The 27618-nt window shown below is 48.8% G+C and overlaps 1 protein-coding gene across 2 annotated transcripts; it reads left to right on the forward strand.

Moving 5' to 3' along the window:
* Positions 1 to 448: 448 nt before the first annotated feature.
* LOC111155927 (cyclic nucleotide gated channel alpha 3) lies at positions 449 to 27618 on the forward strand. Of its 2 annotated transcripts, XM_022516403.1 has the most exons (8): positions 449 to 534; positions 8369 to 8482; positions 10754 to 10933; positions 14079 to 14129; positions 20214 to 20282; positions 21546 to 21653; positions 23347 to 23453; positions 26207 to 27618. In XM_022516403.1, the coding sequence occupies exons 1-8, from the start codon at positions 449 to 451 to the stop codon at positions 27616 to 27618; spliced, it is 2127 nt and encodes a 708-aa protein (XP_022372111.1). The 2 variants fall into 2 exon arrangements, with proteins under 2 accessions (XP_022372111.1, XP_022372112.1); XM_022516404.1 differs by lacking the exons at positions 14079 to 14129; positions 20214 to 20282 and adding an exon at positions 13172 to 13187 and having other exon boundaries at positions 21553 to 21653.

Here is a 27618-nt window from a genome sequence, read left to right on the forward strand (position 1 = left end):
TGGGGGAGCTACTAAAACATGTGCAAAATTATGAAATAAAAATAAGCCAGTGAGAAAACCAGAGTCAAGGGGAACATCACATCATTCCATAGAATCATGAGGATTTTAATTTTCTTATATCAGATACCAACTTGGCCAATCATTCATTCATTGGCTGGATCAGCATTTAACTTTGACCAGATCTTTGGCATGGCAGCATACAAAAAGGAGTGAAAGACCTTGCTTTTGCTTCAGGCTGTGAAGAAGAGCCCAAAGATACCCAACTAAAACACAGTGTAGCTGGAACTATGGGAGAAATGGAAGAGGATATGTGTGCCAGGGCTTGTCCTGGGAAATAGCCCTTACCTACAATGAGCTGGGTTTGCAGCTCATTCCCTGCCTTGATGTGATCTGCTTTGTATTCATGTTTCAGTAACCACCTTGGGGCTGAACGTGACTAAGCAAGAAGATGGCCAAGATTAACACCCAATTCTCCCACCCTGCGGTAAGGACCATGGACAGAGATCTCGACCATGTTGAAAATGGCCTCAGCAGGTAAGATGGGCTTTCCATTGCATGCCCACAAAATGAGTTGTTCCCATAGCTGATCTAGACTGTGGGGTAAAGAATGCCCTAGCCTGTAGCAAACAGCAGGTTGAAGGGTGCGGGCTATTCACAGTGCTCCTTCTGACTTCACTTACTTCATCTCACCTAAGCCTCACAACCCACTGAAGTAGTTTTTATTCTCATTTTAGAGAGGTAGAAAATGAGGCTCAAAAGATTATGTAACTTCTAAAAGGTAACAAACTGAAGATTCAAATGGAGCAAATTAACTTTTATTGTAAAAACTTCTCCCAACTGGCATACTTTCCCATATATACTTCAGACATTTATTGGACTCTGTGCACCAGTCATTGTCCTGGATGCTAGGGATGAGTACGAATCAGATGCCCTGTCCCTCACATTCAGTGGAAGGGCAGTATTCATGTTGTGCTCATGGTCTGCAGGGAGTGGGCTGTGCCTTACCAGTAAAGCCATTAGCCCCATCAATGACATCCCCACACAGGCAGCCATAAAGAAATCTGGGCCTTGAGTACTACTTCTAGACCTGTTCATGGCTTACTAGTAGAATGGGGAAAACCCACTTAATTTCTCCATGCCTCAGTTTCTTCAACTGCAAAATGGAGCAGCATCTTTTTCAAGCTCCTGGCACAAGGATGAGGAAGTGGGAGTGTACCTATTCGGTGCATATGGACTTACATTTTTATGTTTCTTAAATTCTCAATGAGTTGAGTTGAACCATGAGAAACTTTATTTCCAAAATTTGTGTTATTGTTGTCCTATATATATAACACTGAAAACTTTTCCCTCCCATGAGAACTGCATATTATCCAATGACCATAAACTGCAAAGACAGTCCATCAGTGTTCACATCCCTGGTGCTGGGCCTTCATCCACCATTTCTCCTCTGTTACTAATGTATATCACTTCTTTCAGATGCACATTTGTTTTTTTCTGTGTAGATTCTTGTTCCTACTCCTTAGTAACTCTGCTCATGAGTGATGGACAATAATTTCTAAAGAGATTGATTCCCTGTCACTATGAATTCATGTAGTCCTAGAACCCTACCTTTGGGGATTCCGGCAAAGGGAGGAATGTCTCAGAGCATCCCAACAGCTATTAATTGCCTCCAACCATTTTAACATAGTGTTGGAGCCCCAGGAATTTTTGATATGACTTAGGGCCATCAGAAGTTCTCATTCTGGATAAGGAAGATGTGGTCCATATACACTATGGAGTATTATGCCTCCATCAGAAAGGATGAATACCCAACTTTTGTATCAACATGGACGGGACTGGAAGAGATTATGCTGAGTGAAATAAGTCAAGCAGAGTCAATTATCATATGGTTTCACTTATTTGCGGAGCATAACAAATAACATGGAGGACATGGGGAGGTGGAGAGGAGAAGGGAGTTGAGGGAAACTGGAAGGGGAGGTGAACCATGAGAGACTGTGGACTCTGAAAAACAACCTGAGGGTTTTGAAGGGGCAGGGGGTGGGAAATTGGGGGAGCCAGGTGGTGGGTATTAAGGAGGGCATGCATTGCATGGAGCACTGTGTGTGGTGCAAAAACAATGAATACTGTTACACTGTAAAGAAATTTAAAAATAAATTAAATTAAATTAAAAAAAAAAGTTCTCATTCTACTCAAATTTCTCCTTCCTAACTGGCCTACTGTCAATACCAGTGTCTCACCACTGGAGACTTACTCCTTTAGGTTAAGTCATTGCCCCTAATTTAAAAGAAAAAAAAGAACACTCTTAGGACAGATATCTGCTACTAAAACTTTGGTATGCATGAATAGCTTCTTTTTCACATCTGTGCTAATTAACCTCTTGGAGCTGGGTGTTCAAAGATGACTGGGGTGGAGGGGAGAACAGGTCCAAGCATGCGGCACAGCAGTAAAGTGAAGCTCCTTGGGCAGCACTGGGTTCCTGGGACCTTGGGCCCAATGGGAGAAGGACAGAAGCTGTTAGGGTCAAGAGGAATTTGAAGCAGAATGGACCTCTCCCCCATTGCTCCCTTTTGTCTTGTGGGGGACATCATCAGATCATCTCATGGACCTTCTAGGCTCCCTGGGGCTGAGAACAACAGGGTCTTCATCTGGCTTTTTATGGTTAGATACTCAAGAATAAGCAGTCCCAGTTAACGGGCTGGGGCTCCTGCCCAGAATACCTGCTTGACAAGACACTGCCATGGTCCACCTCTGCCTGATTTGTCCTGGCTCTGCCTCAGCCAGTGGCCTACAAGCCCAGCTGGAGGCATGGGCTGTTCAGGAGACTCCTGGGCTGTTCACTGGGACTCCTGGAAGATGACCCTTCGCAAAATAAATTGCTAGCTCAATTTAAGCCACATGGACCCCAGCGATGGGCCTCTGGGGGCTCATGCTGGGTTTGTGCACACTCAGAGGCTGGGTCAGCCACACAGTCAGGGGCTCTGAATTGATGTTCTTCAAAAATGCTGTTTACCCTCTTCATGGGTGGGGGAAAAGTCCTTCATTCTCCCTCCTATCCCCCATTCTGTGACCAGTGTGATGACTTAACAGGCTCAGGGCCAGGCTGGCTGAGTTTGAATATTGGCTCTGCAACTGACCAGCTCTGAAAAGGGAGGCAGCTTCTCCGGACTGCACTTTCCTCACCTGTATAGTGGACTAGTACTGACCTCGCAGGGCTGTAGTGAGGTTAGAACAGGTCAGTGCTCTCAGCACAGTCCCTCCTGTGTAGAAAGTGTTCAGTCAGTGCTGTCAGTCTTGAAAATGAGTCCCCCTCCTGTGGGCCTTCCCTGGTCTTCCAAGCTGGAAGCCTTCTTCTCCTCTGGCCTCAGACAGCTCCAGCTGTCCTGACATCTGGATCTGGCCATTTCCTGCCTGTGACCAAGTCATGCTTCCTCAGGCTGACCACTAGTCTGGTCTCACTGAGCCTCACTTGGGGCCTTGCCCAACCACTCCTATGGTAAAAGCTTGTTGACAGATTAATACAGAATCGCATGGAGACAGTATGGAGATTTTAAAAGGAGAGAGAAAAATAATGCTTCCTTCATGAGGCAGATGTTTGCTTTATCTCATGGAGGCAGGACTGAGTTAACAGATGGAAGTTTCTAGAATGAGTTCCTTGGCGTTACCAAGGATTGAGCATGTGTGCTCAGGCTGGAGGGTGGAACAGCCTTGGGCCAGAGGCTGGGTCCAGGCCCCTCCTCTGCTTCCCAGCACAGCCTAGCATCTGTCTAAATACAGACTAGTTTTCCCTGTAAGAGTCATTTGAACAGGGACTATGGCATGTACACATAAAAATTTTAAAGTTTCAAATCACTATTTTAGGGGAGGAAATGGTGTTTGAACAAACCATAGATCCTTGCTTTAAAATTCAAACTGTTTTAGGAGCACCTGGCTGGCTCAGTTGGTAGAATGCGTGATTCTTGACCTCTGGGTCATGACTTCGAGCCCCATGTTGGGTGTAGAGATTACTTAAATAAATAAACTTTTTAAAAATAATTTTAAAAATTTCAAATCCTTTTAGAAAGCTTTTGGGAGATGTAATTGTGTTTTTCCTTAAATACTAATCATTCTTTGTCCTCAATGATATCAAGAAACTGTGCTGGGAACCTGTGTGTCATGGTGACCCTTTGCCCAATGCCCCCAGGAGAGAGGAGCTATTATGTCCCCATTCCCTGAAACATCCTTGTCCCCAAATCTTTCACCAAACTGGAGAGCAGGTTTCTGTTTCTCCTTTTTTAAATTATTGGGATCACTTTCCTAGTGACAAACCATACGGAAGGATGAAAACGTTTCATTTGAACAACAAAGTCAAAACACTGAAAATACCAGAAATAAAAATGTCTTGAATTTTCCTTTTCTATTTAGATCTGTTTAGTTGACTTGATTATTTAAGAGAAGTCTGGCATATTTGAAAAGATAATGCAGTAGGGAAAGACTTCAGAATCTGCAACAGAGAATTACCGTGAGGACCAAGGGTACCTCAAATCTCAGATCAATCTCCTGGTGTAGCTATTTTAGGCGAGCTTTGGGGCATAGGGGTTTGTGTCCTACGGAAGAGAAGCCTTTTTTGTGCTGCTCTCTGAGCAGAGCTCAAAGCAATTATCACCAAAGAACACCATTTTCAGGCTGCTTCCCCAGGACCGAAGACAAAAATGCACTCACTTCAGTTCCCTGGTCACAAGTGGCCAATGGCAGTGCGTGTGGGTCATTCCAGTTCCTCAGGGCTGGAGAGGAGGAAAAGAAAAACAAAGTATCATCTTCACCAGGTGCTCCGCCAAGTACAAAAGCTGATAACATGTTGCAGCTCTGATGAGCATCCCCATCTTCTCCCAGTGACAAGGGAAACATTTACCTCACAGACAGGAAGTTCCTCTTTGTAAGAAAACTTAGAAGATGAACATCACAAGTTGAAAATTACCTTCTCTTTCAAAACAGTCCCATCATTGTGTTTTGCTGGCTGCTCTTGTTCTCGCTAATCACCAGCTTCCCAGAGATCCTTCCTGGCATCATCATCATCATCATCATTGCTGCCTACAGTCGGCATCCGCAAATGGGAGTGTAGCTTCTGGATTGTCCTGGGACAAGGCCCCATCAAGTCCCTTGCCCCAGACTCTTCCACCAGCTCTGGCAGAATGGGGCCTGGCCCCCAGTTTCTCCTGCTTCTGTATATCTCTGGGAGGTTCTGGATCCCCATTCATCCATTGGTTGCCTTTTTCTCAGTACCTGTGTGTCCTCAGGGACTCAAAGTGTCACCTCAGACATCTGGTTCTTCTCTCTTCCCATCTCCTCTTCCATCTGCTTGGTAAAATCAGTTTCTCCGAGGAATAACTAAGTGGGTTGACTATTTAAATACCCCCATGCAATTTACGAGGTGGAGACTTGGGAGCTAGAAGACATCAGAGAATTTCAAGCATCAAAAAAGAAGTGGGGAGACATGTCAAGAAGAGAAGACCCCTTTGGGTCCCATGAACTTACTTCCTAGAAGGCTTTCCCTACTCTTCATGGTGAAATGTGCCTTTTCTGGACTTGGCTGTTTGAACAATACTTAAGTTGATACAAAATCACCAATTTTTCATTTAGTTCCTTTTTGAAGACTACGAAACACCAAGGAGGGTAAGTGAGCTGCCCACAGAACACCTAGCTAATAGGCCTCCCAGCTCCCCTCTCTGCCACCACCCTTCAAGCAAGTGTCCTAGATGCAGCCCCCACATGGGAGCCCTCACTGCTGCGAAGAACAGGCCTGGTTTGGAATCTGGGGCGGGTTTTGCCCTCCTCACATCCTCATCAGCTCTGATGTCATTGATTCCTTTGCTACTAATGCAAATAAATCTGTTTTCAGGATGTGCCCTCACGTAATTAACAGAAAGCAGGCTGGGCAGAAAGGCTGGGCCGACTCCTTGGTGCCCAGAGCTCTCTGAGGAGCTGCTGGTGGGGACAGAACACCTTCACCCTTGGGATTGCCTCCAGATCTTCTGGGCACACATACAGGGTCGGAGCTGCAGCCCAAGCTGTCGGTTCCTGCACACCTAACCCCACCATGTGGCAGCTGCTAGGGAGGGACTAGAGATATGGACTCACTCACTTGTCCCACTCTCCCTCCTCCAGGGACTGCCCCGAGTGCCTTGGAATGTGCATTTCACCTTTGTAGTATGCAGATTATTAGAAGGGCAAGGGGATCAGAGCTTCCTAACTATAGCAAGACCTCTGGCGGGGTTTCCCATGTGTCTAAGGACAAAAAATATGAGTGGTTTTTTAGGGATAGAGAGAGAGAATTCAATTAGACGGTTTTCAAAATAAAGAGCCATGCCCACATTGTATAACCTGGTGGACCAGAGCTGTGTCTCTAGTGGTATGCCACAGGGCTCAGTCCTGCTTTAATCGGTGTCATAAGTGAAAATACAGAGAGTAGCTTCATAAGAGTGGATGAAAGCAGGCTTTGACATAGGATGGAATGACATTCAAACCTTGGCTTTGCTACTTGACCATATGATCTTGGGGAAGTTATTTAACCTAACCTCTCAGAACCTCAGTTTTCTCTCTTACTGGGTGGTTATGTGGATTAAATGATAAGATCTATGTGTCTGGCATACAGTAAACAGTCAATAAGTGGCCTATGGTTTGTGTATTGCATGAGAACAAGATGAGTTGGGAGGAAAGGCTACATGGAGCCCAAGCGTCCCAAAACATTGAGTGGCTCAGATCAACGGAACTCTCCAGAACTTACTTCCAACAAATCAATTGTACATGCACAAGATAGGACCTTCTGGCTTAGCAGCAGCCCATATTATGGGACTTTGGGTTTTGGCTGATGGTAGTTGCCCGTGGGGACACCAAAAGCACACAAACTCACAAACCTGCAATGACCTCTGGCTTGGGGCCCAGTAACAGCAGAATGGGCTCTGTCTCCATGCCCAGCCAGGCAGGAATGCAGGAACCTGCTCACAGGAGCATGACCATGACTAGGAAGAGCCTTGAACCTGATGAGGCATGGCTGGGTGAGCTGGGGGGTTCCAGCCTGCAAAAACAGATGTGGCACAGGTGTGAGAGCTGTCCCTTCATGTCCGATGTCCATGAAGGTAGCCATGGAGAAGATGAAGTAGCCTGCCTCGGTGTGGTTCCAGCACACACACACACACACACACACACACACACAGAAGTAGCCTTGGTCTGAGGAAGCTGAGGGAAAGAAGAACCTGCTACCAAGATGGCCAGGCTGGGCTACGGGACAGAAGGGAGCGCCCTGCAGCTGGAGATGGCGGGGGTATTGTAGAAAGAGGAGTCAGCAGATTGGAGGCTGGGATTCAGGACTCTGCCTTCTAATTCCTTACTGAGGAGAAATAGAGAGATTTTTCCTGACCTTAATTATTGCTTACTTCGTCAACTGTGTTGCCACCTTGTTAAGAAGGCTGATTAGGTTGGAATAGGTCACGTGATGGAATTAATTTGTTCTGCTTGGGCTCTTCAAGACTCATAGAATGAAGTGTAAATCCCTAGGGGCCAATGCCTGGATGGCTTTTAATCAAGCTGATCAAATTTTCAGCCCTAGGAGATTTTAAAAGACAGGGAACGAAAGGAAAATATGCCCAAACACATTGGTCTTATTCTGGGCAGTTCAGCAAACATCCGGGCTCTGCTGTGGGCATGTGTCCTATTTGTGCTCACACTTTTCACTCCAAATTGGGCAGGTGAGGTCACTTACCTAGTCCCCCACTGCAGGGGACAGAGGTTAGGGTTTGACAAAAGGGCACAGTGGAAATGTATTTTCATGCAAAAGCACTGTACAAATGCGCATGGAGGCCCATGCCATTTCCATTCAATATTCCAGGACACTCCTCTTAACCGAATACCGAAAGCACTCCTGGGAAGGCTGCTGGCTGAGCACTAAGTACGTGCGTGCCCAGGGAGTATTGTGACGTACACACAGTCTGGCCTTAGCAGATAGGATTTCAGTATACAGAGTTGTATTTGAACCAGAATTCTTGCTCTGGAATCACTGTGTAGAGACAGCTGCTGTGGCTTCCGATGGCGGGCCCTAGCCCTGGGACACACCCACCCGGCGCACGGATGAGGACCATGTGCTGCTGTCCTGTCCCCTTCAGTCCACGGGCTGGACAAGCTGACTTCTGGGGTCAGGCTTGCTGTAAAGGAAAGGCCACATCTATCCTAAAAGCTGGGATCTGCTGGATCCTGCTGGAGCATGGACTGACATAGTGAAGACCGGGGCCAGTGGCTTTCCTCATTAAGCAGGACATCTGGCTAGCTCATCCCTGAGTGTGTCCAGGAGGGGATGAGCTTGAAATCAATTTAGCCTGCTGCATATTTGATTTCCTAGGGTCCACTTGCCAAGCGAGGAGACTTCGTCAGAACTGCAGCAGGAGATCACCATGGAGACCAGAGGACTGGCGGAGTCTAGGCGAAGCTTCTACACCAGCCAGGGGCCCGCCAGGTAACCGACCAGGCTCAGCGCTCACCTTGGGAAGAGGGAGACTGAGGCAGGAAGAATGTAGATGAGTTTCAGGAAGAAGTGGGGGCGGGAGGCGGGGGGTGGTGGTGGAGGTGGAGCTGAAGATTTGGAGAAGAAAAAGGGACAGAAGAGCAGTCAGAAGTCTACCCCTGAGGAATATCCTCTCAGGTCAAGCGTTCTGAGCTGAGAAAAATGTAAGAAAAACTGCTGTTATCTGAAATTGCTTTCATATAAAGTGATATTGAGGTACTTGCTCAAGTCTGGAAGAATTTAGAAAAAAGCCAACCAGGAGGGGTTCCGAGAAGAATTCAGAAACGAGACCAGCCAGCCGCAGGAGAGCCCTGGTGGACCTCAGTGGTGTGCAGATGGCCCTAGGGGCCACTGTCCAAGATAGCCTCTGGCAGGCCCTCTTGGGTGCCTGTCTAGGCTTCCTGGCTCACGTCCTTGTGAAAGGATTAGAAAGAGGGTCCCGGCTCTGAGCCGATGACATCTGTACTCGGGCTTCGAGAGCTGTGCCACCTTGAAGAAGTCATCTTACCTTTCCAGATCTCATCTGGACAACTGATTTCACGCATCAAACAACGTGAGGCCCGCATCAGAGCCAAGTGCTGACTCACAACAGGTGCTCAACAAACATGGGGATTATTTCTTTCCACCAATTTTTTTTTAACCAATGCTGTAGTTTTATATAGTCATGTGTTCTACAGTTTTTGCTTAAGATTATTGCAAAAATTAATTCCTCTAGTTATTCTTCATATATTTAATTGTGGAGGAATGTTTCTTTCACTAGCCCCTTGTGGCTGGGCATTTCCACGATTTCTGGTGTTTTCGTCTTACTAATAAAATGCTGTCTGAAGGCTCACTGACTGCAAGGACACCTTCACACCAGTTGATATTGAAAGGCCTGGGGGAAGGCCGAGGCAGGAGGCTGGTGTAAGTTCAGACCAACCACCTCATGGAAGAGGAGCCAATGGGGGCTCATGAGAGCGGAGTTGGGGGCGGGGGTGTGGCACCTGTCCTTTCCCTTTCATTTTCTCCTGGAGTGTCATGATCTTTGTGATTTTTTTTTTTTTTTTCCTGCATGTCTCCTCTGTTTCCGGCTTTCTCTGTTCACACTTCAGCAGGCACAGGCTGAAAATGGCTTTTGCTATACAATCCTGAGTTCGAACACCCAACCCCAATTTGGAGTGGTTTTTAGTTCAGAGGCTCGAGTGACTTTCTGTGGGTGTCTTGTCCATTCCTGGACCTGTCGGCTGAAACTGGAGTGGGGAGCATGACCTTGGTTCCAGCCCCTCAGCAGAGGGCGGATGGGGAAGGGAGGAGTGTCCAGAGCAGGGAGGCTGGGCTGGGCTGGGCTGGGCAGGCACCTCCACGTCTGTCTGCAGCAGCAGCTGTCAACATCTCTGGGCGTGGAATGTCTTCCTGCTTTAACTCATTCTCCTAGGCAAAGTTCCCAAGTGTGTGATTAGGGTGAAGGCATGCAACGGCTCATGACCTCGTTCTAGGTTGCTCAGAACTCATTTGATTGAGAACAGGGGTGTGCACCCAATGGTGCCAAGTCAGGCCGACCAGATACCAAGAAACAGAGGTCAGGCTCTCTTCTCATTCCCCTTTGGAAGAGACAGGGGAGGCAACAGGCAGGGCTAAGGGAGAGCTTCTCATGGAAAGCTGAAGCTAAGATGGGCTCTGGGGACATGGGCTGACTGGTCTCAGGTGCTTGTGGTCTGGCAGGGCCTGGCTCTAGGAGACGGGTCAAGGCAACTTGCAAAGAAACTTATGCACAAGCCTGGGGAGGGAACAAGAGTCTGTATAACAAATAAGACAAGGGTTAGGAAAAGAATCTAAATTGTAGGTGGGCATTTGTTCCTTTAAACCTTGTTCTGAATTTTATCACCATTTGCAGATTGGATTCTTTTCTATTTCTATGCTTACCAGTCATAACAAAGAGCTCTACAAAAGAAATGATAAGCAGAAAGGCTTCTGATGCCCCATTTGAAGGATCATGCCTTTGGCAGAGCCCAAGTGTTAAAAGGACAAAGTTATAATGAAGACACTGCCCCTTTAGCTCTGTTCCAGACGGCAGGTGATGGAGGAGAAGGGAATAAGTCCCCAGCAGAGTGGAGATGCACACCTGAGCCCTGGGCCCCCAGGACCCATGTCCTGCCAGTCATCCCTGCTTCCACCCCAGGCCAGGAAAAAAGGGCTTTCCGTCTCCTTCCTCTCTGCACTGGCTGCCTGTCCATGTCCTTCCAGGATGTCTCGCCTGATCATCTCACTGCGAGCATGGGCCACCAGGAACGTACACCATGAGGCCCAGAGAACGGACTCATTCCTGGAGCGTTTCCGTGGAGCTGAGCTAAAGGAGGTGTCCAGCCAAGAAAGCAATGCCCAGTCAAATACGGGCAGCCAGGAGCCACCAGACAGAGGGAGAGGGTAAGGAACCAAAGGGATGAGCCACCGGCACCACACAGGGGGGTGCAGAAAGCACCGCTTCACTCCTGCTGCTAGATCCACTATGTGGGGGGGCCTGGGGCAGGCACCAGCCTCGTGACCTGGACCTTGAAGATGGTGTCTGGGGTGGGGGAGTCCTGCATGCTCTAACAGTCACAGCCCTGAGTCCAAGAAGGACTGCAGGAGAGGAAACCCTCTCACCAGAATCCCCAGTGTCATTTGATCCTGCCTCCAGCACGCCCTGGAGTCGGTACTCTCAAACGCATCTGGGGATGCTGCCTCCCCCCACACCTCTCTCCATCAAAGGACCCTCATTCTAGATTGCACGCTGACCCACCTTACTAAAAACCAAGGACTTTAATCCATAAATCTTGGGAGTACCTAAATGGTACCCACAATTCTATGCTTAGGTTTACATAGTCTTCTGGGAGGAAAGTCTTGCAGGTTGGTCAGAATGTTCAAGAGGAGGCATCCGTATCTCAGATCAGGATAAGAACCAGGGGGTGGGGAGTGTAGGTAGGGGTAGGGTGGGGCATGGGGAGAGTGTTTGCTTTTTGGTAGGAGAAGGGTCTGCAGAGCAAAGGCTCTGAGCAACTTTGTGCATGGCCCACCGCCTGACTGGGGCTGTGGCTGGTACAGATATTTAAGAGAAATCTGCAGGTGCTGACTTCACCCCACACCCCCACACCCCACACACACAGCTGCTGCCTCCCTTCCTCTCTTGTTCTTGGGAAGTCTCCCCAGCCTGTGGTCAGCAGGGAGACCACTGGGCCACCACAGGTTGAATCCAGGGACACTGAGCAGCAGAAGGTCTCTTTAGGATGCTCTGGGCAATTGGAGAGGAGGAGAGGAGAGGTAAGATATGGAGATGGAGGCTGACCACCTTGGAGCCTCTCAGACAGGAAGACTCTTGCTCAGAATCTGCTTTCTGAAAAAGGGGCCTTAGGAAGGTCTTTTGGCTGAATTCTCTAGGTAATGCCAAGATTTATAAGGTGCAAAGGTGAAAACAAGCACGGTTGTAGCAGAACAGATGGTCCCTATATAATTACTAGAGCAAATCCTGCGTGTTTTTGTGTCAAATGAGCTGAAGAAGGGCTCAGGTGTGAGCAACTCAAACAGGCATCCCAGGGCTCCTGGGGAGGGAAGGTCATGCAGCCTCAGAGGAAGCAAGATGGATCTTTCTGGTGCTTCCATTTTTCTTCCATGTTTGTATGTTTGTGTCATAGGTTTATTATAGATCATGCACTAGATTGCAAAATATACAAGCACATTTAAGAGGAAATGTGAGAGTTCAAGGAAAATTTCTTGCTAGCAACCACTCTAGGACAGCCACCTTTAGTCTCCCTACCAGGAAGGGCATGAAAATTGCTGGCTAAGATACAAAGGCCTGGCATTCTCGGGCTCATGTTTTCACCTGGGTTTGGACCATAAACCCTCGGCTTTCTGGGCTTGGGAAGAGATGGTGGAGGACCTGGGTGCTGGTGGGGAGGTGTGCCAGGCCATCCCAGGTTCCCAGGGCCAGGCATCCTAGACCGAGAGGGAGCTCCATGATGGTAAGGCTTATGTGCTGTTGGCTGCTGAACCAGAAAGAAAGGAGGGATGGCAGATAAGGAAGAAAAGAAGGCAGAGGAGGAGGAGGGGAGAGAGGTTTGCTACCGAGCTAGGCAGACTGGTTCAGTTCCTGGTGGGCAAGCAAAGACTTCCTTTGCTAACTTGATCAAATTGTCTTCTCTACAAGCTTAGCCTAATGAAGATGAACATTGGCTTCTTTGTCCCTTTCCCAATGTTACCAGATGAGCAAAGGGTTGGGCTAGAAGCCTCTCAGAGCCAGGTCCCAACTGTACCTCAGATGTCTGGTCACTCATCCGAGGATTCAGAGTAGGTAGGTACATGCAATGGTGCAGAATGACGGCTGATCAATCAGGGAGGCTTCCTAGGGGGAGGAAGACTTTGGATTTCCAGGCAAATCCCATTGGCAAAGCAGAAGTATGCAAAGACTGGTCTTGGTTATTCTGTTGGTTTGGCCTTAAGAGACACCCAGACACAGAGATGTGGTGAATACAGGCCACTGCACTGCAGGGAGCTACACTTTCTTTTCCAATTTCACATGGGTTGCAAAATTCTTTGGGAGACTTTCCGGTTATCAGAACCTCTCCCCAAACAAGCAGTTAGAGCCACATCCTGAACGGTGAGAGGGAGGAAGAATTGGGCAGGGGTGAGCAAAAGTACCAGAAAGGCATTTGTCTCTATATTCAGTATCAAATAAGAGAAGAGGCTCCCTGAGAGCCAGGCAGGAGTATCACCAGCCACGACTTTGGTCCCGGCTGTCCTCTGTGAATGGTCTACAGGGACAACAGACAGGCGGCTGTGAGGCCACGCTGGCTTTCTTAAACTAGCTGTGTCACAAACGTGTGTGTGAGCAATTGAGCTCTAGGAGATAATGCCTTTTCCTAAAGACCACCAGGAAGGACTGTGTGACTCAGCCTTAAATAAATGTGCAGCTGGGTGCAAAACCAGCCTCTACTCTCTACCCAGTGTTAAGATTAATGTGGGGACAAGGGCCCAGGGCAGGATAGACTCAAAACTGGGACAGTTCCACCCACGGTCTATTTTTTGCTCTGCAAGTCGGAAGCAGCTGCTATGACTGTGTTTTCAAGGTGCAGGGAGGGCTCCTTCTGAGAGCCCCGCCCGCGCAGATGAGTGGAGCAGGTTGCTGCTGCCTGTGCATTCTGAAGGCGCTCAGCCCTCCTCACCTGAGTGCACCCCTGAGAGCAGGTGCCCCTCAGATTCATGTCTGGGTCCCAGGTGGCTCCTGGTACACTGCCCGGCATGGGGTTGAACTGAATGAAACTGAGGGCACCGCAAGGCCAGGTTTGGGTGGGACTCATAAAGCAACTTTCACTTATTCAGAAGACTCAGTTCAGCCAGAAGTTCATCCTTTCTTCCCACAAGGCTTTACTAGAGCCAACCAGTCACCAAAAATTTTTGTTCAGGGTGCTTCAAGCTGTGTGGAAAGAACCAGGGTACTGGGGATGCAGGTACTGGAATAACCACCCGGGGCGGATGGCCCCCAGCCGTTGGCGCTGAGCTCAGATTCCCATGCTGCATTCTTTTTACTTCCCTGCAGTGGCTGGCCCCTGGCCAGAAACAACACCAACACCTGCAACAACTCAGAGGAGTGAGTACCTCTGCTCCCCAGCAGAGCCCCTCGCCTTCCCTGGTCCCACCGGCCGCCTTCCTCCCAGTAGGTGCCCCAGCTCCGCCACCCTGCTAAAACGCGTCCACTTCCCACCCACCCAGAACACCACTAGACTAGAACCCTGTTCCTTTCATCCTGGGGACAAATGGGGAAGGGACCTGGTCCGTATGACTTCTTGGAACAAGTCATGTTCTGTCCTTCCCTCACTTTTCCCATCTATAATGCGGAGGGGTTATATTGCATAAATGTTTTAAGCCTTGACATCCTCTCTCGCTACGGATTTGAGGGTACAGTCTCTGAGTTCCTTTACAGAGCTGTGGATATCCTCCTTCATGATGAGAATGTGTTTTCCATTCTCCAACCTCAAGTTCCAGGGTGCCCCAGTGAAATGCTCTTGTCCTAAGGCTAATCTGGGCCAATTTGGAGGGTGTGATCAGGACAGTGGGAAGAGGAAATGTAAATAGTTCCAGAGGATAGCCTCTTGAAATGCTGACCTGCTGTAATTACTTTTTCTCACCAGATGCTGATTTGGCAGATCAGTTTGAGGTGTGATTCTGGCAAGTGCCCCTCAGGAGTCCAGGGAGGGTGTGTGCGTGAGTGTGATCATACCCTCGTGTTAGCACATGTGTGTGTGTGTGTGTGTGTGTGTGGGCACCATCCTCCAGCCTTCTTTATGGAGTATCATGGGGATAGGCACTGGAGGAAGTCTCATTTGGAGCTTAGTGGGGGAAACCATCAATATCAGCAAGAAATCTGGATTTCCTGACTTCCATTTGAAAGAGAAATGTGTCAAGGCTTTTTTCTTATTTCCCTTTGTTCCTTGGATAGAAGTTTTTCCCATTTCCCTCCATGAAACCTAAATGCATTTTGTTTGCATAAATGTAGATATCCAATCCAGAGAATCAAATACAAGATAAATGAAATTATTTAATCTGCGAAACAGCAGCTATTTGATGTGTGCTTGATCTAAAGCCAAACTTACTATTAAACACTGTTGAATCCCCAGTGTTGGGTCCCGCAGTCGGAGAAAGGCCCGGGGCGCTGGTAACCACGGACAGAGGTCCTGCAGTTCTCTAGCCTTCTCTGTTCTGGGACTGGGATGTAGGCGAGGATGGAGGGAGATGGTGTTGGCTGAATCAGGCTCTTATAAATCTTTGGTGTTGGGTGCGAATCCTGGATCCACACAGCAGGCCGAGGACCGAGGGACAAAATTGGGGACTGTCCCAAAATGGGACCATCTGGGCACAGAGTTACAGAAATAATTCCCGTGGACATCCTTCCCCATTCTTCCACCACGTTTCTAGCATTTTCACTTAGCCCCATGGGTCCTGAATCATTTTTCTCTCTCCTGGAGCAAACGGCTCCTAGCCCAAACTGGCGTTGTTTTGCGGCTCTGTATAGGGCAATGCTGGGTGGGTTCAGGGATGTGGTTGGATGGCGCTGGGTCTTTCATAGGCCCACAGCAGGTTGATAAGCAGGGGGAAAGGCCAAGTCCTATAACCTCCATCCAGCCTTCTCATTCTCGCCTGGTGGTAAACTCCGGCAGAGCTGAGCTACCTGATAAGCTTGTGGGCAGCGCCCTCTGCTGGTTTCTTGGCATTAAGACGTCAGTGGCAGTCCTTACTCTTCTAACAAGTTTAATAATTTTTTAATTTTTATTCAATTTATTCATGTACTCACTTTCAAAAACTTGGAAAACACAGAAAAGCACCCATGAGCATACACCCTCCAAAAATATACTTCATTTTAGTAGTGGAATCCCATTATCAGAGATGACCCCTCTTTTAACATTTTGGGAAATATCCCTCCAAGTTTTCTATATTTACTGAATAGATAGATAGATAGATAGGAATAAAGAATATGTTATATAAAATATGTAATGTATATACTGGTATATGCTATAATTATTATACAGAATATATACTTTTTATTAGAATTATACATAATTATATATATAGATACATATTGTGACCAATATATATCATCTCTCTAATATAATATTATCAATGTATATATATGCCAGTTAAGCTCATTTGTATCCCAATTCAGCCGCAAAGAGCTTTGTGACCTTGGGCAAGTTACCTGACCTCTCTGTGCATCAGTTTCCTGACTTGAAAATTAGGGTTTGTATTAATGTCTGTCTTACAGGGTTGTGTGAAGACTAAATATGTGAATCCATGTGCAGTGCTTAGGACAGTGCCTAGTTCATAGTAAGTGCCCAGTAAATACTGAGTAGCAAGGTAGGCAGAACAATTTCACCACCACCTCCCTAAAGATGGCTACATCCTAATCTCTGGAACCTGTGGAGAGATTACTTTATATGGCAAAGTTGACTTTGCAAGTGTGATTAAATTTGAAGACCTTGGAGATTATCCTGGATTATCAAGTGGGCCCAGTGTAATCACAGGAGTCCTAAAAAGCAGAAAGGGGGAAAGAGTGGGTCCACAAGATGAGATGGAAGGAGAAGGAAGAGGATTTTCAAAGTGAGAAGGTAACTGCTGGCTTTGAGGAAGGAGAAAGGGGGACACAAGGCAAGGCATACAGCAGCCTCACAAAGCTGGCCAGCCCTCCACTTTCAGCAGCAAGAACACGGGGACTTTGGTCCTACAGCTTTAAGGAACGGAACACTGCCAACAACCCTGGTGAGCAGGAAACAGATTCTGCCCCAGGGCCTCCAAAAAGAAGCGCAACTTGCCCGCCCCTTGAATTTTGTCCAGTCAGACTTATACCAGACTTCTGATCTACAGAATTATAAGATAACACATGTGGGTTGTTTTAAGCCTCTATATTCGTGGTAATTTGTTATGGCAGCGATAGAAAACTAGTAAGGCACCTTTTGATTACCAGGATGGGGCTACCGCTGAAGCAAATATGGAGCAATGTGGGAGTGGCTTCGGAGCAGGCTCCAGAAAAATCCTGAGGAGCATAACTAAAAAAAAAAAAAAAAAAAAAGTCTAGATTGCTTCGAATAGGTTGGTGGTAGAAATATGGATATTAAAGACTACCAGTGAGGGCTTGTAAGAAAATGAGGAGCATTACAGAGAAAGCCTAAGTTGCCCAAGCACCTTGTTGCTTGGACGGTTATAAATGGACTATTAGTAGGGACCCAGGACTTTAAGGACGCTGCTGGTGAGGACTCGCAAAAAAAATGAGCAGGCTCTTGGAAACAGGAGAAAGGGGACTCCTGCTTTACGGTGGCAGGAACCGTAGTGCAATTATGTCCCACAACTGCAGGAAGGGTGGAATGCAGAAATTGTAGGCAATGAGCTTTAATGTTTAGCTGAGGGTATTTCCAACCAAAGGTGTTGAAGGTCCAGCCTGGTGACTTCTTGCTGCTTATGGTAAAACCCAAAAGGAAAGAGATATATTGAGGGAAGAATTGTAAACAAGAAGGAAACGGGACTTCATGATTTTGGAAATTCACAGCCTACTCAAATGCAAAAGATACTAAATTTTAAAAAAACTGTCAGGAAATCGTGCTTTGAGGAAAAAGTTGAGGGTGTGGCTGAGCAACCTTTTGCTATTACCTCAGAAAGATCAAAAGTACTGAGTAGTGAACAAAGGATTCCCTGAAGAGATTAAGGGTGTGACTCACAGCTCCCCTCTGCCTGCACGCCCACAGAAGCCAAAAATAGAGAAGGGATTTCTCAAAGATCTGTGGATGAGCCACTTGTCTAGCCCAGTGAATCCCTCTGATAAACATGACCTGAAATGTTCTGGAAGATTTCCTACCAGCAGAAAACACTGCCAGCTTAGACCAGAAGGGGCAGAAATGGAGGCAGACTGTGGGACCCCTAAATTCTAGATGCAGGAAACAGGTTGATTAGAATATTCAGCTACAAATAGACAGGTGCTCCCTTTAAGGAGGAAGAAAGGATTGCTGGGAGGGGAGAGCCTTGAGCCCAGAGGGTAGAGGCTTGAAAACCACAGAGGATTATTCTTAGGCCTTGAGACAGAATGGCAGTTGCCCCACTGAATTTTATCACTTGTGACCAGTAACTCTCTCGTCCTTTGGTCTTCTCCCTTTTTGAAATAGAGTATCCAGAACTGATATCCTATACCTGCCCTCCCGCGGTATCTTTGGAGAAGATGGTTTGTTTTAGTCTCACAGGTTCATTAAGGAGAGGGGCTCATACCCAGAGTCATGAGATTCTGGTTTAGATAATAAGATTTGGCATTTTTCAGCTGAGGAGACTTTTGGGCTCCAAGTTGATACTATCATGGGGTGAAACTTGTGGGGGGGTGTCTTGGAATGAGGGTGAATGCATTTAGCCCATGGGGTGGATATAAATCTTTGGGGGCTGAGGGCCAGACTGTGGTAGGAGGCATAATGGCTCCCCCAAAAGTCCAGGCCTTAATCTTCACCTCCTGTGACTACGTTACCTCACACAGCAACAGGGACTTTGCAGATGTGATTAAATTTCAGGAGCCTGAGCTTATGCTGGATTATCAAGGTGGGCCCGGTCTAATCAAAAGCATCCTTGAAAGTGGAGATTTCCAGCTGCAGAGAACCAGAGAGACGGGCATCTCTCGAAGGGCTCCACCTGCTGTTGCTGGCTTTGAACACCTGCTGTTGCTGGCTTTGAACACCGAAGAAGGACGCCAGGAACCAAGGTCAAAACAGCCTCTAAACGCTGAGGATGCCCTTGGCTTACAGCCAGCAGGAAAAAGAGGATCGAATTACAGGAGGAATTAAATTCCACCAACAATCCAAATAAGCGGGAAACAGAGTCTCTCCTGGAATCCTCAGAAAGGATCACAGCCCTGCCAACCCCTCAATTTCAGGACAGGGAGACCCAGACCAGACTTCCAACCTACAGATCTGAAGTGAGGATTGTTTTAAGCCAATAACCAGTGACAGTTTGTTCTGGAAGCAATAGAAAACCCACACAGCTATTATTCTGTGCTGTTTTCACGGTCTGCTTTTAACTTGGCAAAATATTAGAAAGGTTTTTCCGTGTCACCAAATACTCTTCCACAACATCATTTTGAGGGGCCTCGTAGAGTTCCACTGTGGACGAATCTCCTCCTGTTGTTAGGGTTAGATTGCTTATGCTGCTCACTGTTAGAAACAGTGGCGGGTTATCTTCCCGTGCACATGTTTGCATGCATCTTTGATTATTCCCTTAGGTCATGCTGTGTAAAATATATTGGGCTTTTTCAGTGAGTGCTTATTTCTCAACCCTGGGCCTTCCTCCAGGATGTGGAATAGGGGGATCCGAAGGGTCTGTGGGTGATTCTGGTGGGTTCCCCAGAGGCGGGCAGGGTCTTTTACCTTTCTGCTTGGTTTCTTCAGTGGTTCCCTGGGTAGTAATGCCTGCCTTCCAGACCTGGTGTGACTATGAACGGACAACCTTTTTAACAGCGCTAAGGCATAAAGGTATGCCATAAAGGAGAGGAAGCAGAGTAAAGCCATGTGCTCAGGAGACACCTGCCCTCACAGGACCTCCCTGCAGATGTGGACAGGTGCCTCACCATCTGCCACTATCTGGACAGGTGTCTGAACATGGTGGCCTTTGCCTCAGACGACCCTAAGATTTGCCATTGCCTGTGCGTATTTTGCTTCCCTTTTCCTCCCTGGCTTCCTCATCAAGGACCAGGCTTTCATTTGATACACAGGTGGGTTTTGAGAACAGCCAACAAGCCATACCCCTCCCTTCAGGAAGAAGAACCTTACATGTGACTTCGAAACTCCGGGGGACTTTTCCGCCCACCGTGTGTGGATGTGGGTTCCTTTCCTGTTACCTCAAAATGTCTCTGGTCTCAAGCTCTTTGTGACTTCCTAGGGACTCATGAAAGTCGGTCAGAAACTGTAGACCATTAGCCCAGAACTCTATGCATACTTTAACGTGTACAGTGTATGCTTTAATGGATTGGTTTACCTCCAACCTCAGGAATAGTAATAGCGATAAAATCAGTAACCTCGTTTCATCCCCGTGAGCCAGAAGTATCCATTTCCTATACCACACCCTCTCCTCCTTGTGACTGTTGCCCACCCTCTCCACTGTGGTAGTAGTGTCCTTGGCCTATGAACATTGCTCAATGTCCCCCTGTATCATCCAGTGACAAGGCGAAAAAGGAGGAGAAGGAGAAAAAGGAAGAGAAAGAAAAAAACTCCACAAAACAAGAGGAGTAAGTACTGAGAAGAGCTGCCTCCAACGAAGGGGTGCAGAGGTCAGGCCTGGGCCCCCTCCCACCTCCCACCCGGGTCCTGGGAGTCTGAGAACCATGTCGCCAGGCCCTGGTGTCGGTCCTGGAGAGGGGCTGCAGAGTTGGTCCCAGGTGGGGCTTGGGCTTCCTGACATGGTGTGAGGGGCCCACTCTGCAGGGAGAGTCCTGCCCCAGCTCTGAGCGCCCAGAGGGGGATTATAGGTGGAGAGGACTGTCTGCAGCCTTGGGTGAGCAATCAGGGGCTGTCCCTGTGAGCCTGCCCCTGTGCACTCCCACCCTACATTCTGTTCGTCTGTCTGTACAGTCGGGGTAAGCTGAGGCCTACTCCTGGGCACTAGGAAATACTATATTCTCAAACTTCACTCCAAACCCAGCAGTGATGTGCATCAGGAACATTCCAAAGCCCTGTCAGTGAGCTGTTGATCTTGCACGTGGTGAGGCAAGGCAAAGAAAGAAAGGCATCCCGAGGTCTCCCCTGGGGCATGGCAGCAGCCCTGCAATCCGGGGCCAGCTTGTAGGGCATACGGGATGGGGGACAGGCTCATGGACCCAAAGGAAAAGGAGAATCTCCAGTGCCACCTATAAACTCTAATCCTTAGAAAATCCTGAAAATAAAAACAGAAAGCACCCTAAACTATTGCTTCCTTCAGTGTTGGTCCATATAACCTAGAGGATTCCCAGATGAGTTGATTTTGACGGAGAGGCAGGATCCAAGCCCTTGACATGAGTCTTTAGATCACCTGCACAAATGCAGTTAGCTCCCAAATGCAATCCCGAGAGGAGCTATTTCGGAACCTCTGGACAGTGTCTAAATGCACATCTCTAGCCCTGGCCCTCGAAGGGTTCTGGGTGGGCCCTGGGAATCAGCATTTCCACAGAGCTCCCCCAAATGGTTCCAGCATTACCATGCTGTAATTGCTTCCCAACATCCTGAAGGACATGGGTGATACCGTGGGCACATGGGAGTGTCATCACCATCATTTTATTGTCAGCTGTGGCTTCCTGAGGAGCTGAGCTAGGCGGGAAGGACTTCCAGAGTCTGCCCTCTCCTAGCCTGTCCCCCCCATGCAGGGACACCCCATGTGACCCCCTGATACTGACAGGACGTGTCCCTTGAGTTTAGCCGCAGTTGCCCTATGGTCTGTAAGCTAAACAAGATTTCTAAGACTGCCCAGTGCTGCAATCTTTCAACACACTGCATTGTTTGTGTGTCGGTGTTTCCAGAAACAAGAAGGACAGCATTGTGGTGGATCCCTCCAGCAACATGTACTACAACTGGTTGACTATCATTGCCCTGCCTGTCTTCTACAACTGGTGTCTGCTGGTGTGCAGGTAGGGGCAGTTGGCAGGGTCTCCACACTAGGAGGGGAGAAGGGTGGAGGGGCCAGGAAAGGTGAGGGCATTCAGGCCTCAAGACAGAGCTCTGGGTCCCAGTCAGGGGGCTGGGTTTCCAGGCCCCATGCAGCTACCATTCAGCTGTGTGTCCCCACTTCTAAAAGAGGACCGTCTTCAAGAGTTCTCTGAACCACTGGTGAGGACCTGTGCTGGCTATGGACAGCAAGGGTCCTGTCACCTTGGAATAGTCTTAATCCAACTGTAGGAGGAAGATGCAGGGTCGAGTAGCTACTCTTCTGAGGGGAAGTGGGTGGGGATTGGGCATTCCTGAGCAGCCGACAGGATGGGGGGTATTGGGGGCTATGCTCTTCTGAGGCCAAACAGGACCTTTGAGCATCCCTGAGCAAGCTGCAGGCCGGAGATGCAGGCAGGGCCTTTGGGGCATTTCTGAGAGAGTCTGTAGGAGAGAGATGTCGGGATCCCTTGTCTCTCCTCTGATGGGGTTGGTGGGAGTGTGTGCGGCCCGAGGAAGGCACAGGGCAAGAATGCAGGGACAAGAGCCACGCTTCCTAAGTGCTGGGCTTTGGAGCCTTCCTGTGCAAGCCCATGAGACAGGCGTGCGTGGGTGAGCAGCTGCCCTTCCACAGTGGCTGAGGCTTTGGGTGCTCTGGAGGTTGGGGGGAGGCTACTCTTCTGAGGGGGCAGGGGTTTGGCAAGGTTCTTGAGCAAGCAGTTGGAGGACAGAGGGGCAAGCCTCTGTTCTTCCAGAAGTACACAGGAGACTTTGGGGCTTTTTCTAAGCGAGCTTCAGGGCAGGACAAGGGGTAAGTGGCTACTCTCTGAGAGTAAGTGACAGGGTTCAGAACGAAGATGCAGGACAAGGATATGGGTTGAGCTGCTGCTCTTTGGGGGGTGGATGGGGAGGTGCGGGCAAGGCAGGGGGACTCTGGGGGCAATCCTGAGCAAGTCGGCAAGATAGACAGCAGCTGCTTCTATGGGGCTGGGGAGAAGACATGCTACTGTCTGAGTGTAAGTGGGGGCTTTCGGGATTCTCTGAGCAAGGTGGGGGGATCTCCTGCTCTTCTGAGGGGAAGTGTGGGTGTGAGAAGGGGGAGAACTTGGGGCAGCTCCTATGTGGGTGAGCTGCTCCTGTGCAAGCAGGGGGTCCTGGAGAAGCTGCAATTCTGAGGCAGCAGGGGGCTCGGGTTGCTGATCGAGCTGCAGGGTGGGGACACAGGCACCAGCTGCTGCTTTTTTGAGGTGAAGAGCGTATTTGAGGGGTACTCTTTGTGTGAGAAATAGTAAGCATACGGACCTAGAAAGCAGAAAATATTTACTGGCTTGTTCAGCTGTGAATTTCTGAGAAATTCCTCTAGTTTGTTGGCATCTGACCCCAGAGGGGGCAGGTGCTCCGTCTCTGCCCCCATCAGCGACTCCATCAGTGAGGCCTGGAAGAACTGCCCACTCCTTGGATCCCAGAGCTCACTGTCGAGAGGCCACAGGGCTCTCTCTTTGGGACAGCAAGCTGCTCAGAGCTGCGTCTCCTCATCAGAGCCTGGGATGGTAACGCTGGGGAACAAACCCTGCCAGCAGGGCTGATACCAGGCTGAACACTGCCGTGCTCAGCCCAGAGCTGGTGCCTGCTTGGGACTGGCCCGGGACACGCACACTCCTTCCCTCGCTTGCCTAGGGCCTGTTTCGACGAGCTGCAGTCCAAGCACGTGATGTTGTGGCTGGTCCTGGACTACTCGTCCGATGTCCTCTATGGCATGGATATGCTGGTGCGAGCCCGGACAGGTGAGTGGGGCCAGGCCCAGGGACTTCCCTGGCAACTAGGCCACGGACCCACCTCATTTCTCAGGAGGGGGACCGTGGGGACTGGTGACAGGTTCAGGAGATCCAGAGTGGTAGGCATTACCTCCCCATGTCCATGAGAGCCCAGGCGGGTCTAGGGAAGCCCCAACAGTGAGGGCGTGGTACTGCCTTATGGTTCCCTCTACAGTGGCCTTTTAGCAGAGGTCAGGATACCGGGGTTCTGGTCCCTGCTGTCCCAACGACCTGTGGGACCTTGAGCAAATCAAGTTGTCTCTCTGGGCCTCATTTGTATCACCTGTGAAATAAGAAGGCCAAACTGTCATCTGTCAAAGGACCCCTCTGGCAGCGACAGTTCAGTATGGCAGGAAAAAGGAGAAAGAGCTCCCTCAATCTTGGAGCTCCTTTCCCTGGACAGCTGGAGGATCCAGGACAGGTTACAACGTGGTTTTAGATGTATGGAGGCATAAAATCAGAAGCAGGGCCCAGGTGCATGATGACTTCCCTCAGATCACCTCTGGTTGCGAGTGGCGGCTAAATTAACCCCCCATGTCTGAGGGTCCAAGCTATGTATCCTTGGGGCACCTTTTTCTAATCTGCACAAAGACTTCCCATCAGCCGGCAAGGGCCTGGCTTGTCACTTTTAAGCTTTTTGAGCTGAAAACCATGCCATAGCTGTCGCTGTAAAGAACAGCACCACATCACAGCAGCAAGCCTCCATGTGGCTTCCCGGCGTAGAAAGCATTTCAAGCACCTCTTGGTTTCTCACGAGATCTTCTGCATGAGACAGGAAGCACAGGCATGATTATCTCCATCTTCAGAAACTGAGGCCCAGAGACGCTGAGTGACTGGTCCAAAGTCTGCAGTCACTACCCGGCAGGGCCAGACCAGCAACCCCTGCTTCCACTCAGTGCCCAGCATCATAAATTAGAAGACCTCTGGAGCGCCTGGGCAGCTCAGTCGGTTAAGCATCCGACTCTTGATTTCTGCTCAGGTCATGGTGTGGTCTCAGGGTTCTGCGTTGGGCTCCTTGCTCTGCCTGCCGCTCCCCCTGCTTGTGCGTGCTCTCCCTCTCTTAAACAAATAAATAAGTCTTTAAGAAAAAAAAAGAAGAAGACCTCAAGTATGCAGCTTGAAGGTTGCATTAAAGGTAACTTAGTCCCGGTGTTCTGCCACTTCGTGGTGACATAAGCCTACTGAGACATGAGAGCTCCATGGGGGGCCCGACTCATGGAGCCAGCTATCCCTGTTTCAACCAAGCTTCAGTGGGAGAAGTTACCCCCACTTAGACAGGGATCCCACCCCTTTCTGTGCTTGGGTGCTATCGCTGGCAATCTAAGATTCAGCAGGAAGCCTTGTGGGGAAGACAGTTAGGCACAGAAACCAAGTGGCCATGGGTCATACTCAAAAGAGAAAAAAGTCTTCAGAATTGAGAGAGGATGTTATTAAGGAAATAGGGAGAAGCCCCATGGCATAGGAGTGCCGTGGAATGATCTAGGCACTCAATAAACACAAAGGTAACCAAAGAATGAAATAGGGAATTGGGGCCTGGGAGGCAGGGTGTCCCTACCATACGATCACAAACTTGATGTTTGCTTTTCACAAAAGGGGCAGTCCGGCCTCCGTCTAGCCCTCAAAGTGTGGCCCTGGATCAGCAGCAGCATCATCCAGACCTTGTTAGAAGTAGACCCCAGACCTATGGAACCAACGGTGGGGACAGCCTGGACTCTGGGTTTCACAGAACCCTCAGTATGAGTCTGATGCTTACCAAAATCTAAAGGACATTCTTCATATCTCTACTTTTGTGCATGTTTGAAAGAAAAGAAAAAGAAGAATGAAAGTCTCAGCCTACTTGACTGAGTTTAGCAGTAATAACACCTCCTGAGTCTTCCACGCCCAGCTCAGCTCCAGACCAGACCAGTCTGAATGCTGCAAAGGTTTTCAGAGCCCTTGGGATGGCAGTAAGGTGCAGCCCCAAAGGAGAGTTACTGCTTCCGTAGGCAATGTTTTTAAAAGGGAGGTCATGCCCCATCAGTGGCTGGTGAAATCAGTTTGAAGGGCCATGTGCTTCTACAATTTTTATCATTAATATTTTCAAACAAATATGAAGTCGGAGACAGTAGTATTATATAAATCCCCATGTACCTTCACCCAGCTTCAGCAGTTACCAACATTTTGCTAATGTTTCATCTCTCCCTGCCCAAGCCCTTTTCTTGGTTGGAGTAGTTTAAAGCCAATCTCAGACGGCGACCACTTTAATATGTATCTCTAACTTTAAAGGATGCATTTTAAAAATATAATGTCCAGGGTCTCCTGGCTGGCTCACTCAGAAGAACGTGAGGCTCTTGATCTTGGAGTCGTGGGTTTAAGCCCCACATTGGGTGTAGAGATTATGTAAACAAATGTAAATATATATATTTAACACATCCATTTATCTTTTAAAAATTTAATAATCGTTCCTTGGTATCTTCGAACAGCAGTCCCCATTCACATTTACCCAATTAATCTACATTTTTAATTGAATAAGACAGGTTGGAACATCCTAGATGAGAAAATATCAGAGTGCATTTTCATAGTAAGAGGTAAATGTGGCTTTTGAAATTGTTTCTGTCATGTATGTATAACTACGTCTTCTTTAGTTACAGTGTAAAATATTTTTCTGTGGGCCATGGTCACACACACACGCACACAAAAGGCAGCCACTTTAATGCCCAAGTGACCTCCATCTTTTTCTTCAGGCTTCCTTGAACAAGGCTTGATGGTCAAGGATGCCCCGAGACTGTGGAAGCATTACACAAAGACTGTGCACTTCAAGCTGGACATATTATCCCTAGTCCCCACAGACCTGGCTTATTTTAAGTTGGGCATAAACTACCCAGAACTGAGGTTCAACCGCCTCCTGAAGTTTGCCCGGCTCTTTGAGTTCTTCGACCGCACAGAGACAAGGACCAACTACCCCAATTTGTTCAGGATCGGGAACTTGGTCTTGTACATCCTCGTCATCATCCATTGGAACGCCTGCATCTACTTTGCCATTTCCAAGTTCATTGGTTTTGGGACAGATTCCTGGGTCTATCCAAACGTCTCAAACCCAGAGTATGGACGCCTCTCCAGGAAGTACATTTATAGTCTCTATTGGTCCACCTTGACCCTGACCACCATCGGGGAGACCCCACCCCCTGTGAAAGACGAGGAGTATCTGTTTGTGGTCATAGACTTCCTAGTGGGCGTCCTGATTTTTGCCACCATTGTTGGCAACGTGGGCTCCATGATCTCGAACATGAATGCTTCACGGGCTGAGTTCCAGGCCAAGATTGACTCTATCAAGCAGTACATGCAATTCCGCAAGGTGACCAAGGACTTGGAGACTCGGGTGATCCGGTGGTTTGACTACCTGTGGGCCAACAAGAAGACAGTGGATGAGAAGGAGGTACTCAAGAGTCTCCCAGACAAACTGAAGGCCGAGATCGCCATCAACGTGCACCTGGACACTCTGAAGAAGGTCCGCATCTTCCAAGACTGTGAGGCAGGGCTGCTGGTAGAACTGGTGCTCAAGCTGCGGCCTGCAGTGTTCAGCCCAGGGGATTACATCTGCAAGAAGGGGGACATCGGGAGGGAGATGTACATCATCAAGGAGGGCAAGCTGGCTGTGGTGGCTGATGACGGGATCACCCAGTTCGTGGTCCTCAGTGATGGGAGTTACTTTGGGGAGATCAGCATCTTGAACATCAAGGGGAGCAAGTCAGGGAACCGCAGGACAGCCAATATCAGGAGCATCGGCTACTCGGACCTATTCTGCCTTTCCAAGGATGATCTGATGGAGGCTCTCACCGAATACCCAGAGGCCAAGAAGGCCCTGGAGGAGAAGGGACGGCAGATCCTGATGAAGGACAACCTGATTGATGAGGATGTGGCCAGGGCCGGGGCGGACCCCAAGGATATTGAGGAGAAGGTGGAGCACCTGGAGTCCTCCCTAGACACCCTGCAGACCAGGTTTGCACGGCTCCTGGCCGAGTACAACGCCACTCAGATGAAAGTGAAGCAACGTCTCAGTCACCTGGAAAGCCAGGTGAAGATCGGCACGAGTGACCCTCTGGCTGACGGGGCCACTCCTGGGGAGGCTGAGAAAACAGAGACCAAACAACAGTGA

Source organism: Enhydra lutris, unplaced genomic scaffold, assembly GCF_002288905.1.
Source record: "Enhydra lutris kenyoni isolate GAN:26980312 unplaced genomic scaffold, ASM228890v2 scaffoldscaffold44, whole genome shotgun sequence".
In the NCBI taxonomy this organism is placed as follows: domain Eukaryota; kingdom Metazoa; phylum Chordata; class Mammalia; order Carnivora; family Mustelidae; genus Enhydra; species Enhydra lutris.